This window comes from Rhinocladiella mackenziei, assembly GCF_000835555.1.
Source record: "Rhinocladiella mackenziei CBS 650.93 unplaced genomic scaffold supercont1.1, whole genome shotgun sequence".
Lineage (NCBI taxonomy): Eukaryota > Fungi > Ascomycota > Eurotiomycetes > Chaetothyriales > Herpotrichiellaceae > Rhinocladiella > Rhinocladiella mackenziei.
The window spans coordinates 3,872,649-3,885,945 of NW_013550604.1; the positions used below are offsets into that span (position 1 = coordinate 3,872,649).

A 13,297-nucleotide genomic window follows, 5' to 3' on the forward strand; every position below is an offset into this window, starting at 1 on the left:
GATGCATTCGCGCTAGGAGGATTGAAGATCCTATTCCCTGTATTCTGGTTTCGACACCTGGTATTGACACAATATTGTGTCGCGATACACTCCGAGTTGCTCTCGATTCAAAGAGATGGGGAAGTCGAAAAGATGACACGGAGAGCACGCCTTGAAATTCCTATTAAATTGCATCAGCGAAACAAAACGCTCGGCCGTACCGCTTCAACGTCGATGAGGGCTCCTACAGCTGAACATTCTGCCTCCAAACCCACTCAAACACGGCTTAAACGTTTAGGTCCAATATTGAAACCAGGCAGACTCCATCCTTCGTGAAGGACGGCTTTCTATCCGGATTTATCTCCGGAAGAAAGGGACTGCCATCGAAATCCTGACCAGCATGAAGATTGGAGACCCTGTCTATCGTGGTGCCGAAAGACATCTTCCTGTGGAAGTGATTGGCCTCATATCAGATTACATTGCTTCAACTCACAATCTTCTGACCCAGAGAACGTTGTGGGCTTGTTGTTTGGTGTCGAAAGCCTGGTACTCCGTGTTTGTCGGCATGCTGTACCATCATCCACTTCTTTCCAGTCGGAATTTTGACAAATTTGCTCGAACAATATGTCCTCCTGTAAACTCGCGCAAGCGGCGGATTGGTCTGGGAAACTTTGTCAACCAACTTGACATGAGTCAGCTTGCTTACGAGAGTTCCAAAAGCATCACCGCTCGTCTCCTTCGCCGGACAAGGAATTCTCTTACGTGGTTTGCTTCGCCAGCCGTGACGTTTTCGTGAGTTTGGGCCCGGCCTTGAGCCGGAGTCATGTTGCTAAACTTTCTTAGGATTGCCTCTTTAGCTCCACTGTCCAAATGTATCAACCTTCACTTACTCGACCTATCCTCAGACGGATACGGGATACGGCTGCGACTCGTACTCGACACAATAGGACATCTTGAACATCTGGCGGTTCTGAGGCTTCCAAGAGATAGTCTCAACGGACGCTGTGACCTGGGGCCCAACTCTCGTTGGCCAAAGAATTTGAGCCATCTCCAAATAACCGACTGGCTGTTCCTCGGATCCCAATCCTGGACGACACTTATCGAGAGCTGGCCAAAATCCTTGAAGACCCTCAAATTTGAAGACTGCATGCAATACGCAGATCTGCAAACGCTTGCCCTTTGCGAGACACGTGCCAATTACATCAGATGTCTCGAAATCGGACTTGAGAGGAAAGAAAGCTGGTTCCCTTGGACACCAGTCCTTTCTGTTTTCCCACAACTGAAGGCGATAAAATTTCCTGCCTGGACGATGCGCAGACAGGCTTTTGTAGGAACACAGGGTACCTTGCTTCGAGAGTTCTTGAAGAAAATTGAGAGGGATAATCTGTTGGAGGTATTAACGTTCACACCACAACAACCTGAACCAACTCACCCGAATAACTTGCCCATAGATGTCCTCCATTCATTTGTTGACAAGTTTCCTCGACTCCGAAGGCTAGAAATAGCCAAAAAGGACCTCGATACGAATGTAGAGCTACCGGCCCTCGAACGACTTGGATCTGTGCTCGAGCTCAGGGCTACTCCAGGCGAACGAGAATCCGCTGGGTTGTTCTTTTTGGACGATTGAGATTTCCGACAAAGGGCACATCTATGTGGGAACGACAAGCGAAATCTTCCCTTTGTCGACGAAGTTGGGCCTTCAGCTAAAGTTCGCTAGATTGAGGATCAAGGGACTCAGAATTCTTCACTCAACCAGGAGATGATGCAAAACAGTGTAGCAGTGCTAGTACAGATGAAGAGCTACATAACATCAGGCGTAATGAGGACAGGACTCAAATGGAAGCAATGCATAAGCACGTTCGCTTTTTCTCGTTCCCGAGACTCCAGCTCCACGGTGGATTTTCCCACCCTTGTTGTTCGCCCAAAATCATTTGCCATTCCAGTTCCGTTTCAAATTTACTCACAAACATATCCCGGACTCTCGCTTTGTTCACTGTTCCACAAGCCCTTCATTCTATGTCCATTCACGAGGCTTGATCTTGCCCCCCCCCCCCATTACAGCAACCTAACGCCATTCTGCCAATCCACCAAACCGATCAATCACGGCGCTCGTTCGTACAAGTCTTCAAGTCAACGTCATACCGAGAGTGCGCAACGAGCAGGGGGAGTCGAAGCTAAAGCCCAACACCATTGTCACTCGTTCCTCAATTTGAGTCTCTCTAGAAGATAGTCCCAAATGTTCCATCGGTCTCAATTCGCTTCCGTGGGCTCGAGTCAGCATCGGGCTTGCGGTGCCTGATATCGTTTGTTAGCACCCTCCAGAACACAAAAGATGTCTCTCGAAAGCCATACCTGAATGTGAATCCAACAAACAAACTCTTACCCATCTTCTCATCTCGCTCTGCCATCTCCTCCAGTGCTCTCTGCTTGTCGTGCACTTCCTTGTACTTGGCCATGTCAGCCTCGTTACTGAAATCATCGAAGTAGCCAGCATCGGTCTCGGAGTCAAGCTCTGGAACAAATGGAGCCTTTTGCTCTCTCAAAGCATTGAAGTCAACTTCGGCGAAGTATTCATGCTTGTGAATCTCGGAGATATTCTTGAAACGATGATCTTTCGCCGCCACCAGTCGAGTGATCAGATCCCAGGTGCGCTTGCTTAAGAAGTAGTTAGGATCGTCGTAGATGGGTTTCCGAAGAACCCGTTGCCATCTCTTCAAATTTTGCCATGTCTCGTCCACAGTGGCACCAGCAAATGGGGGATACCCAGCAAGTGCTTCGAACAACATGCACCCCAAAGACCAATAGTCGACAGTGAAATCGTACTGTTCGCCTTTGAGAACCTCAGGAGCCATGTAATCGGGAGACCCAACAATTGACTTTGCATAATTGATGTCCTTCTTTCGGAGAGAACGATAACCCTCTCGTCGCTGGTCGGCAGATCGATCTTCCACGGGCGTCATTCCAAATGGAACTGGTGTGTTTCCAACCTCTTCAAGTTTGATTCTCATGCTCTCAATCTTGATCGGGCTCAACATACCAGCAGCCAGACCAAAATCGGTAAGCTTGACATGACCAGTAGCATCGATCAGGAAGTTCTCCGGTTTGAGATCTCGATGAATGTACCCAAGCGTATGCAAAGCGTCGACACAAGAGAACATCTCTGCAATGTAGAACCGTGCGTGTCGATTGTGAAGAACCCCCGTATTGTTGAGCAGGGTTCTGAAATCACCCCCGGGCACGTACTCCATGGCCAGATAGATTTGTTCTTCGTCCTGGAAAGAGTAGAGCAATTTGACGAGCCACTCCGATTTGGCAGCGGTCAAGATATCTCTCTCGGTCAAGATATGTCGCACCTCATCCAACTTGAACAATAATTTCTTTCGCATGACCTTGAGCGCACAGACCTCTCGAGTATCCTTTTTTTGAGCCAGATAAACTTGACCGTAGCCACCCTGACCGACCTGTGTCAAGATCTGGAAATCACCATGTCGGAGACGAGTTCGACGTTTGCGCAGATTGGCACGTTCTCGACCGAGGTATTTGTGAAGAGCGGCATCGAATTCTTCTTGTGGAGTCTCGGGGGGAGCAGGGAAGGAAGCTTTGAAGGCAGCCTCTCTTGATTGACGGTTATGAACGTAGGACAAAAGGTCAAAGTAGTAGTCGAGGAAGTCTGGTCCCATTAGCGACTGCCGCCCCTCAATCCGAACCGAGCATACTTACAAAGCTGAGTGACATTTGCGAGCCGTTTGACTTTTGGAAGTTGCAGCTTTTGCATTTCTTCAGTAGTCAAGCCCCGAGTGATGGTCCTCCTGGATTCTGTGGGCTGATATTGCTCTTGTCTTGATAGCGCAGCGTGGTTTTGATGGATATCCTTTCCATATTTCGAACCACTAGCAGGGGCATTTTCCTTGTTGGACTGGCGAGTTGGGCTCTCAGACCGACCACCATAATGTTGCTCGGGATCTGCGAAAGGTTCCTTGATGACAGTGTCATCGTACTTGGAAGGAGATTTTGGCTGGTTCTTCACAGGCGAGGTCGGAGCAAGTTTCATAGCATTGTCGAATACACTGGGTAAATTATTGGAACCAGGTGGTAGTTGTTTCTTGCTCGGGCTACCTTGAGGAGTCTGAACGGGGCTGGTGAAGCCATAATTGGCGCCGGGGGTGGTAGGAGTGTGAGGACGGTCATAGATCTCGTTGCCGGAACGAGTATGCAGGAGAGGAGGCACCATCGGCAGGGCCATGTCCAGGTCTTGTTGTGATTTGGAAGATAGAGGCGTACTACTGACAACGGCCATTTCACGCTGTGAGGATTCTGTTTGCGTATGGGCAGGTAAAGACAACAATGCACTCACAACAAGTGATTCGAGAATGATTCGGTCGCACCACTACAATTCAGAGATTGCGCGAGTTGGGCCTCGCGAGCAGCGCAGACTCAGAGAAAGGACGAACGCCTTTATGCAGTAGTAAGGTGGAAGTCGAGTGCAAGGGAGGGATCAACACACCAAGCGGGCATAGTGGAGTGTCTCCAAGGGCAACTCGCGCAAAGCTTTAAGCCACACCTCCGGAGCCGAAACCTTCACCCAACGAGCCTCATCGTGCCGATTATCCTTTCCTTAGCGCTCCCTAGCCTCGATCGCCCTAGTGCGCCTCGATCGTTTTGCTCGACGTCATTCGTTGTCGGATCATTTCAACGAGCACGTCAGGAATTGTGCTTGAAAAGATGAAATCCGAATTGAAATAATTTCCTCCTGATCTTCTTCCCGATCTTCCTCCTGATAAATCTCTTAATCTTCCTCTCCCTCTTCAACCTGGCCTCCAAGACTTCCTGCCGCCTCGCTCGCCTGTCCACCATGTCCCATCCAACCCTCGCCATCACTGCGCCCTGGAAACGGCCATTCGAGCAGCATCTTGAAAAGGCTGGCGGAGTAGGTGCAGGGTTTTCTCTGGCCACTGTAAATGCAACGGGGTTCCCTCGAGTCCGAACATGCATCTTTCGCGGCTTCTGGGCCACACTGCCCGAGATCGAACACAATAAACTCCCAAAGAATCCCCCGATCTACGAGTCGGATTGTCCCACATTCACCACAGATGCCCGCATGAGCAAGGTCTACGACATCTTTGTGACGGGCAAGGGAAAAGGAGATTTGGCACAATCCCAGTCAGGCTCAGGCGGTGGTGGTCCAGTCGAAGCCGTGTATTGGATCAAAGATCTAAGAACACAGTGGCGGGTACGCGGAAAGTGCTGGCTCGTTGCCGCTGATGACATCGAGGACGGCGAAGAGGCTCAGAATTCTGGGAGTGTGACAGTCAAGGCCGAAGTCGGCCGGTACATGCGTGTTAAGAAAGGATCTGAACATATGGAGAAGGATAAAGATTGGTCATGGAAACTCGAGACAGAGAACTACTTTGAGAACTTGTCGCCCATGATGCGTGGGACATTTAAAAACCCACCCCCGGGGCGGCCGTTGTCGGAAGGCCGGGATGAAAAGGAAGGAGAAGCATTAGGTCAGAAAGCGGGACACCTCTCTGAGGAGAAGTTTGCAAGGAAGAACTTCCGAGTTTGCATCATCACACCTGAACAAGTGGAAATGGTGGATTTAAGTGATCCTGCGCATTGTACCAGGAAGGTCTGGACGTTAGTAGAGGAAGCAGGAGGGCCTGGCGGGCCCCCGGCCAGTGACACTGTAGGAGAATGGAACGCGGTCGAGACATGGCCGTGATAGAGATAAGAGGTGGAAAAAGAAATAGAAATGTCTGATGACTTTAATGACCGCTTAAAGTTGTATGTTACAAGGCTCAATTGCTTCAATGGGCGCCTGTGCACTAATTTTGGTAGGTCATGAGCCCTTCCCAGCTTGATGCCGAAGATGAAGTAGAACTGGAAGGATTCGTCCATAGGCCCGAGCGGCTCTGCGACGTGCTATCGGCATTTGTCTCATTGGCATTGACCTCAGACGAGAGAGAGGAGGTCGTCACGCCGGTGCCGTTTGTGCATGCAGCTGGTAGAAAGGAGGTCACTGGGCCAGTGGCGAATGTCAAGTCGCTGTACTGGGAGAAAAAGTGTTAGTAACCGAGCAAAAAGACAACGAAGGCGCGCCCAATAAGGTGACGATAAGTCTCACAATATACAGCCCCCCAGCGCCGTCGTTCTGGTGACCACTTGCAAAATCCCGTTCGTCGCATCCGAATATCCATGCTGGTTGGAATCTTGACTGAGGTCAGACAGAACGAACCTCCGTCCTGCTGCTGGAAGATTGGCTCGAGTGTGATGTTGAAATTGTCACCTGGATCATTACCCAGGGCGAGGAGCATCTGGACGACGCTGCAGGCCTAGTCCATTTCGAGAGCAACGGGGAACGCTGAGGTAAAGACTAGGGTGCGGTTCTCAGAGACGGAGAAGCCGCAGAGAAACTGAGTCTCTGTTTTCTCGGGGTAGCGGGTGTAACATTGCAGAATTTCTTGGTCAATACTATCTGAAAGTGGCTGAAGTGTATCGAGAAGGAGGATCAAGTGCAAAGGTCAATTTGAACCATGAACCTGAATGATGGAAGTACTTGGTGAGATGAGGCAAGAAAAATTGACAGGTCAAAGTACTATGCAACAGCGAAGTCCTCGTTGCCGTCCAAAATCACGACGCAGCTTTGCTTCACGCGCTGGCTCTACCTTGTCTCATTTTGAATGGTTAATAGGATTGAATAGCATGATTTTTTCCTGGATTGTTGATGGTTAGCGCGAGAAATGCGAGTCTGGAGACGATGGGAACAGACAGAGAAATGGGGTCTGAAACTCAATCTCCCATGCGATGGGCAATAAACCCCCCACCCCCAACCAGCAGAAGTCCGCAAGTTAGTTACCGTCAAAGACGGTATTTACCACGGAAAACTCCCGTGATGGCGTAGAGAAAACGGTGGATGAGGAGGGAAACCAGTCATTCTGCCCGGTCTATAATTCGTCCAATTTTTTCATGACCGTAGTATAGAATTCTCTAGAGTAGCGTACACGCCGGATTCTTCCCTGTAGTCCTCCTCTCGTGGGGTAAAAACACTTCAATTCCAAAGCGGACTCAATGCAAATGCTCATCAATCTGGGCGTATCTGCCCACTGCAAGCTCGCCCACCAAGGTACCTGCAAGCACAGAGAGAAAGTAACCAACGTTCATGGTCATGACAGCCAACATTCTGGAAACTGTTAGTTGATTCATGATCCCGTCGAGGTGGCACCGTAGACTTACAGCAAATATGACACTCCAGCAATAATAGTGGTCAGGATCGCCCGAGGAACATCGACCGACAGACGAAAAGGGACGACGTCTCCCACCCTCGCCTGGACCACCTTGACATTCTCTTCGACGCCCCGAGCAGTGACAAGAGAGCCAATTTTCGCATCAGGATCCTGATCAATCCTGGCGGCTTCGGTAGATCTGCCTCTGACCAAAACATAACGGCGCTTTCGCGCGGCAGCCAGCCATCTTTGCTCCGAAACTGCCTTCAGTGCAAAAAGAGAGCGCAATATCGTTGCCAGAATGACAAGGAACATGCAGGTGCCAGCATAGCCGCCGTCAGAAGTGGGTGTCCATGAGTTTGAGAAGAGAGGAGTACGGTGTGAAGTGGTGAAGATCATGGCCATGGTCATCGAGCCAGAGGACATGGAGTCTGAGGACATATCCATGTCGGAATGCGACATTGTGAAGAACAGGAAGCGGTGAGCTAAATTCGAGAGATGGTCCGAGGAATTGAGATGGGAAGAGAGGAAAACTGGCTCACTTGGGCTTTGTATAAAAGTACACAGTTTCTCCCTTAAGAGTGAGATGTGGAGGTGAACATGTTACAGAAGAAGGCGCATTGACACTTCTTTCAAGCAAAATTGCCGGTGAACATCTAATCCCAAAAGGTTTAGAGGATCAGATGCGTGAGCAAGTTTTCTGGCCAATAGAAATCGACTGCGCAGTCCCCCCGGACCACACACTTCTCGAGTCTGTGTACTCTCCTTCAACCTCCCTCCCTCCTCGCCTCGATGAGATGCCGTGAGATTCGTGCTCATGCTCGCCCATGAGCAAGATTTCGCAGGCTGAGTTTCGAGTGCGCTCCACATCGACTTCATGACTGACCTGGAATTTGGTATCTAACACCTTCCCTACACCTATATTTCCACCCATGGCCAATGGACCACGTCAAACGCAATCCTCGAACGGATCGCGGGTCTTCCGCGTTTCCAAACCCACATCAAACGCTTTTGTCACCTTTGTTTACAATGAAGGAGGACTCGATTTCATATTTTTGGTCTTGGATTTCTTGGGTCTTGGCCAGCCCAAGTCATCTCAAACCTTGGGAGGCCTGGTACGGGCGACGAACGGAATACAAGTTTAGGAATATGGCATCCCATTTGCTTTGGGTTCTTTTCCTCGTTCAATTTTCATTCGATTCCATGCCAGACCGTCTGTCAAGAAACCCAGAGATGGTATAGAAACCATTTCACCACCCGTTCCCACTTAAAAATTGCCAGCCGCCTTCTCTTTCATACCTCTACGCTTTGCTCAAGAGGAAATTTCCGCTTGAATATTCACTTGTCTGGAGACCATTATGACTCTCTTTGTTCGCCATGGTGGCCATGACGTGGAAGACATGGACCACGGGAGTATGGGCACTTCTGACGGCGTTCCCGGATATTTCTACATGCAAAAGATGTTTTGGGCCGTCGTGGGCTTTGTCATTGGATTCGCTGCCCTCCTCAACCTCCTAGATCACAGCCTGTTTTGGCAACGACAGCGGACTCTCGATGCGAAACCGAAAGGTTTTCTATGGTCCTTCTATGCCACTGTGACAGCACTCGGTCGTGAAATCAGTGGAGCTTCCCTGCCGACTTACCAGCTCAAGTCACTGAAATTTAGATCTCCTCCTTTGGGCAAGACCATTATAGTTCTCTCCTATCTCATCACAGTCATTGTATTTTGCTTCGACAAGTACGATACGGGTGACCAGCGGAGTTGGGAAGATATTGCTTACCGGTGCGGCTGCATTGCACAAACCCAGTTGCCGATAGTTTTCCTATTGGCTGGAAAACAAAACTTGATCGGGTTTCTGGTTGGCATGAGCTATGAACGTCTCAACTGGTTGCATCGGTGGGTTGCTCGCGTTTTGTGGCTGACCGCCACCTTTCACCTAATGTTCTGGTTCAGGAGTTGGGCCAGATTCGACTCCATCACAGTGAAGTTGTCCACCGATCGAATGTCCCAAACCGGCTTCGCTGCTTGGTGTATTCTCACGGTTGTAGTGGGGACCTCGTTTGCATCATTGAGACGTCTGAATTATGAAATATTCGTTGTCACGCATGTGGTGCTCTTTGTGAGCCTCGTTGGGGCTCTCATGCTTCATGTTGATCATGGCAAGGCGTATCTTTGGGCCGGCGTTGCACTTTTCTTCTTGGACCGAGCGTTACGTTTTATCAACATCCTTCTCGCCAATCTATCATTTCTCCACCGCCCAAAAAGAGGAAGGGAGCGAATATGGGCTAACAAAGCTGTCTTGACTCCTCTCCCGGGAAATGTCACCCGGATCACCATCGACAAACCCGTAATAAAATGGAGAGCGGGCCAACACGTTTTCCTCTCCTGTCATTCGGTGGTCCCGTTGCAGAGTCATCCGTTCAGTATTGCATCTCTACAGTCCGATGAGAAGTTGGAATTTCTGGTTCAAGCTCGAAAAGGGGCAACTCGACGTTTTCACCGATTTGCGTTAAAAGGTCTCGGCTTCTCCGATCAGGAAAGTGTACGGCAAAAGCTTATTGGAATTGAAGGCCCCTATGGCACGATTAGGCCCTTACGTCAATTCGACAGCGTGTGTTTCCTGGCAGGAAGCACCGGTGCGGCTTTCACCGTTCCCCTTATGAGAGATATTGTGCAGAGGTGGAAGGCAAGTGTTACAGGTGCCTCGCCCATCGTTACCAAGACAATTCGCTTCGTGTGGGTCGTGAAATCTCGAGATCGGGTTGGGTGGTTCCAGAATCAGCTGGAAACGGCAATGTCAGATATGGAGAACATTCGGCAAATTGATCGACATTCGGACAAGGAACTGGACCTCAGCATTTACATTACCTGTGACGAAGAATTAGAGGCCTCCAATTCCGACAGCTCATGCAGTCCTGCAGCACATGGGATTGCCGAGGTCACCACGACGCCACCTTCCACCGCAAGACTCGAGAAGAGCGAGAGACTGATTGAACAATCTGATGCAATGTTGGCCGAGTCGAATGACGAGGGCAAAGATGGCTGTGGCCCAGATGGTATATGCTGCTGCAAGACTGCTGTCGATGAGGAGGGCACAGTAATTCGGAATTGTTCTTGTCGGCCACTAACAGGCACTACCTTTTCTTCCTCAATCGGTGAAAAGGACACGAAAACTCCAGGGCCCCAATCGGAGGCGACAGCAACGCGCCTCAAAGTATTTGCCGGTCGACCGAAACCCAAGAACGTCATCCGCAAAGTACTGGAGGAGGCCGACGGTGAAAGCGCCGTGGTGGTTTGCGGTCCTCAAGGGCTTCATGATGATGTGCGACGAAGTGTTGTGGCTCTTAGTGACGAACGAGCCGTGCACAAGGGGACTAAAGCTCAGGGCATCTACTTACATGTTGAGGGATTCTGCTATTAGGCAGCAGCGAATCATTATTTGGCATCACAGTGGCGTTGGATAGAAAATGGCGGCGGACGATGCCTGATATATTGATACCCCCAGGTCACCTTGATCGGAAAAAAGCCGAAGTGTTTAGAGTGCTCTGGAAGCACAAGTTGTGCAACGATGGTACTATAGTTTTAGAAAATCAATCACACTTCTTTGTATCATCCCCTAAATTCTAATGGGAGAAGAGCAGAGCAAATAGTCAGAAAGCTTTGCGGCCGAATGAATCTTCCAACATCAATTTGTGGGGTGAGGGGATTAGTCGAAAGCCAAGCGCGTAAGAGCGGCAGCCAAGCGGTGACGCTTCGAATTGCGAGCAGCCTAGTCTTTCCTCGGCTCTTTCAATGCAGTCGGAACGATGTAATTGCGTGGATGGCGCCACATACCGACGAAGATTTGGACGACGGCAATATCAAAAGGGTACAAAAGAGCAGCGGCGCGATTGCCGGCGATGCAGAACAAACTCCTCCGGCCACTTCTGTATCAGGCCTTCGAGACACAGCTTCGATTTCCACAAGGCTCTCAAATTTGAATGACTTCTTTTGCCTGGCGACATCCTTTTTGCCATCCCTTGTTAAGAACCCACTACTCACGATTGAAGCGTATCACCCCGGTTTGGTAAGCATGTATCCGTTCAATATTTCCTCTTCATTCGTTCCAGCAAAAGACATTCGGAGCCTCTCTGGCAAGGTCATCCTCGTCACCGGAGGCAACAATGGCATTGGCAAAGAGTCTGTGCTCCAACTCGCCAAACACAACCCTCATAAGATCTTCCTGGCCGCCCGAACTGAGTCCAAGGCACGCGACGCTATTGCCTCCATCAAGGCCCAGTCTTCCCAAGAGGTCGACATTGAGTATCTACCTCTCGACCTCGCCTCGCTACCGTCAGTCCGAAGGGCGGCAGACCAAGTCATACGTCGTAGCGACCGACTAGACATTCTTATTCTCAATGCCGGTATCATGGCCGTGCCGCCGGGTAAGACAGCATCCGGACAGGATATCCAGATGGGCACCAACCTTGTGGGTCACTTCTTGTTGACCAAGCTTCTTCTTCCAACCTTGCAAAAGACCGCCGAGGAGTCTGACTCTGATGTGCGTGTGGTGTCTGTTTCATCCGAAGCCTGGAACTTGGCGCCGAATTTGGACACCATCCTATCGACTGAGAAACTCACAGCTACGGGTCCTTGGATAAGATACGGCGCTTCCAAGGCGGCAAATATCATGTTCGCCGCAGAACTCGCGCGGCGCTACCCCACACTCACCAGTGTAGCTATCCATCCTGGAATCGTCAAGACGGACTTGTACATTCCCAACACACAGGCAAATCCACTCCTGAAGTACGGATCGATGGTCTTTGGCCCTTTGATATTCCAAACCATTGAATCTGGAGCATTGAATCAGTTGTGGGCATCAACTGGCGCAAAAAGGGAAGATCTTGTCAATGGGGGTTACTACACTCCAGTTGGAAAGTTCAGAAAGAACAAGTGGGCAACCGATGCTGACGCGGGCAAAAAGCTGTGGGAATGGACGGAGAAGGAGTTGAACACTGCCGGGTATTGATTAAGCCGAGTTGCGTGCCAATTGAAGCCACGAGCATTGCAATATGTCCTTATTAGTTTAGGCGGATTGGGATTTTGAGAGTCGACCGGATTCGTGAAGATGAGGTCCAATAGTTCGACAGCTTGATCGTAACGTGGGTTGTTCGTTACCTCGGTCATTGCCTTGAGTTGCTTAGAGATTGCGAAGCTTGGTATGGCAGGCGGCGACGGTTTAGTATACCAAGTACTATGGAACACTATGTAGATAGTTGTCGATGAAGTGCTCCGACGGTCGCCGGAGCCCGCGCCTGTGTGTTTCATATATAGTATCTCCATTGCTTTGCCGTCGGTTTTCTAGGCTTTCAGGGACTGAGACATTGTCTTACCTTGAACATATTGAATCTCAGAAGGCATTCTGGCGACGGCAAGCAACTGCCACGTGACCAGTTAGCGCGTGCGTGGGGTCGGCGTTCCCCGCCAATCAATCATGAAGATCTCATGTAGACCCATCTTAAGGAGCACCACGGCCCACTGATACCCCACGCCCTGAACACACGTACCGATTGAGTCATGTATACGATGTTCAGAGTCTCTCGCGACAACAGAAAGGGACAATTAGGTGATCTGCGATAGAGCTCATCGAAAGGATTATCCTTGGGTTCCCTGCCATCGAGAGACAGCTTGTAGGCTGTCTAGTCGGTTATTATTCCTCATTTTGCTAACCAAACTTTCTTCTGCCCTGCATACTTGCTTCTCTTGTTCCAATTAAAGTTACCAGGCTTCTGCTGCATGTTCGTGCCTCTCAAGGAACTAGCTCGTCTTAGTGGCACAGCGGATGTCGTAAATTGGAAGAATAGTTTATTCATCTTCAAAAAAGCCGTAAAGCTGCAACAGACGTCTAACTCTCGATCTCAGATTCGAAGTGCAACTCATCTCTCCAAATGATCCCTTAATCATCATGCGAGATTGCAACAGACTAATACCTCCCGGACTCTCCGTCACTAGTGTCTGGTAGGTAAGGCGCACCTTGCCCACCCCCAGAAGATTGTATTGACATCAGCTATAGCGACATATGCTTGACTTCTGTTCTTCGTCCCCGGCTGCGAAG

General features: G+C 50.0%; 6 protein-coding genes across 6 annotated transcripts; 4 read left to right on the plus strand and 2 right to left on the minus strand.

Annotated features, from left to right (window-relative positions):
• Positions 1–379: 379 nt before the first annotated feature.
• Z518_01370 (uncharacterized protein) lies at positions 380–1,606 on the plus strand (the record flags this gene model as incomplete). The annotated part of the gene is made up of 2 exons (XM_013421970.1): positions 380–771; positions 823–1,606. The coding sequence occupies 2 exons, from the start codon at positions 380–382 to the stop codon at positions 1,604–1,606; spliced, it is 1,176 nt and encodes a 391-aa protein (XP_013277424.1).
• A 592-nt stretch (positions 1,607–2,198) lies between these two features.
• On the minus strand, positions 2,199–4,276 carry Z518_01371 (uncharacterized protein; the record flags this gene model as incomplete). Its single annotated transcript, XM_013421971.1, has 3 exons — positions 2,199–2,274; positions 2,332–3,649; positions 3,700–4,276. 3 exons carry the CDS (start codon positions 4,274–4,276, stop codon positions 2,199–2,201), a joined length of 1,971 nt encoding a protein of 656 aa, XP_013277425.1.
• Positions 4,277–4,831: 555 nt separating this feature from the next.
• On the plus strand, positions 4,832–5,701 carry Z518_01372 (uncharacterized protein; the record flags this gene model as incomplete). Its single annotated transcript, XM_013421972.1, has 1 exon — positions 4,832–5,701. One exon carries the CDS (start codon positions 4,832–4,834, stop codon positions 5,699–5,701), a length of 870 nt encoding a protein of 289 aa, XP_013277426.1.
• A 1,343-nt stretch (positions 5,702–7,044) lies between these two features.
• Z518_01373 (uncharacterized protein) lies at positions 7,045–7,664 on the minus strand (the record flags this gene model as incomplete). Its single annotated transcript, XM_013421973.1, has 2 exons — positions 7,045–7,159; positions 7,213–7,664. The coding sequence occupies 2 exons, from the start codon at positions 7,662–7,664 to the stop codon at positions 7,045–7,047; spliced, it is 567 nt and encodes a 188-aa protein (XP_013277427.1).
• An 896-nt stretch (positions 7,665–8,560) lies between these two features.
• Positions 8,561–10,624, plus strand: Z518_01374 (uncharacterized protein; the record flags this gene model as incomplete). The annotated part of the gene is made up of 1 exon (XM_013421974.1): positions 8,561–10,624. The coding sequence occupies one exon, from the start codon at positions 8,561–8,563 to the stop codon at positions 10,622–10,624; it is 2,064 nt and encodes a 687-aa protein (XP_013277428.1).
• A 399-nt stretch (positions 10,625–11,023) lies between these two features.
• Z518_01375 (uncharacterized protein) lies at positions 11,024–12,211 on the plus strand (the record flags this gene model as incomplete). The annotated part of the gene is made up of 1 exon (XM_013421975.1): positions 11,024–12,211. The coding sequence occupies one exon, from the start codon at positions 11,024–11,026 to the stop codon at positions 12,209–12,211; it is 1,188 nt and encodes a 395-aa protein (XP_013277429.1).
• Between the last annotated feature and the right edge of the window lie 1,086 nt (positions 12,212–13,297).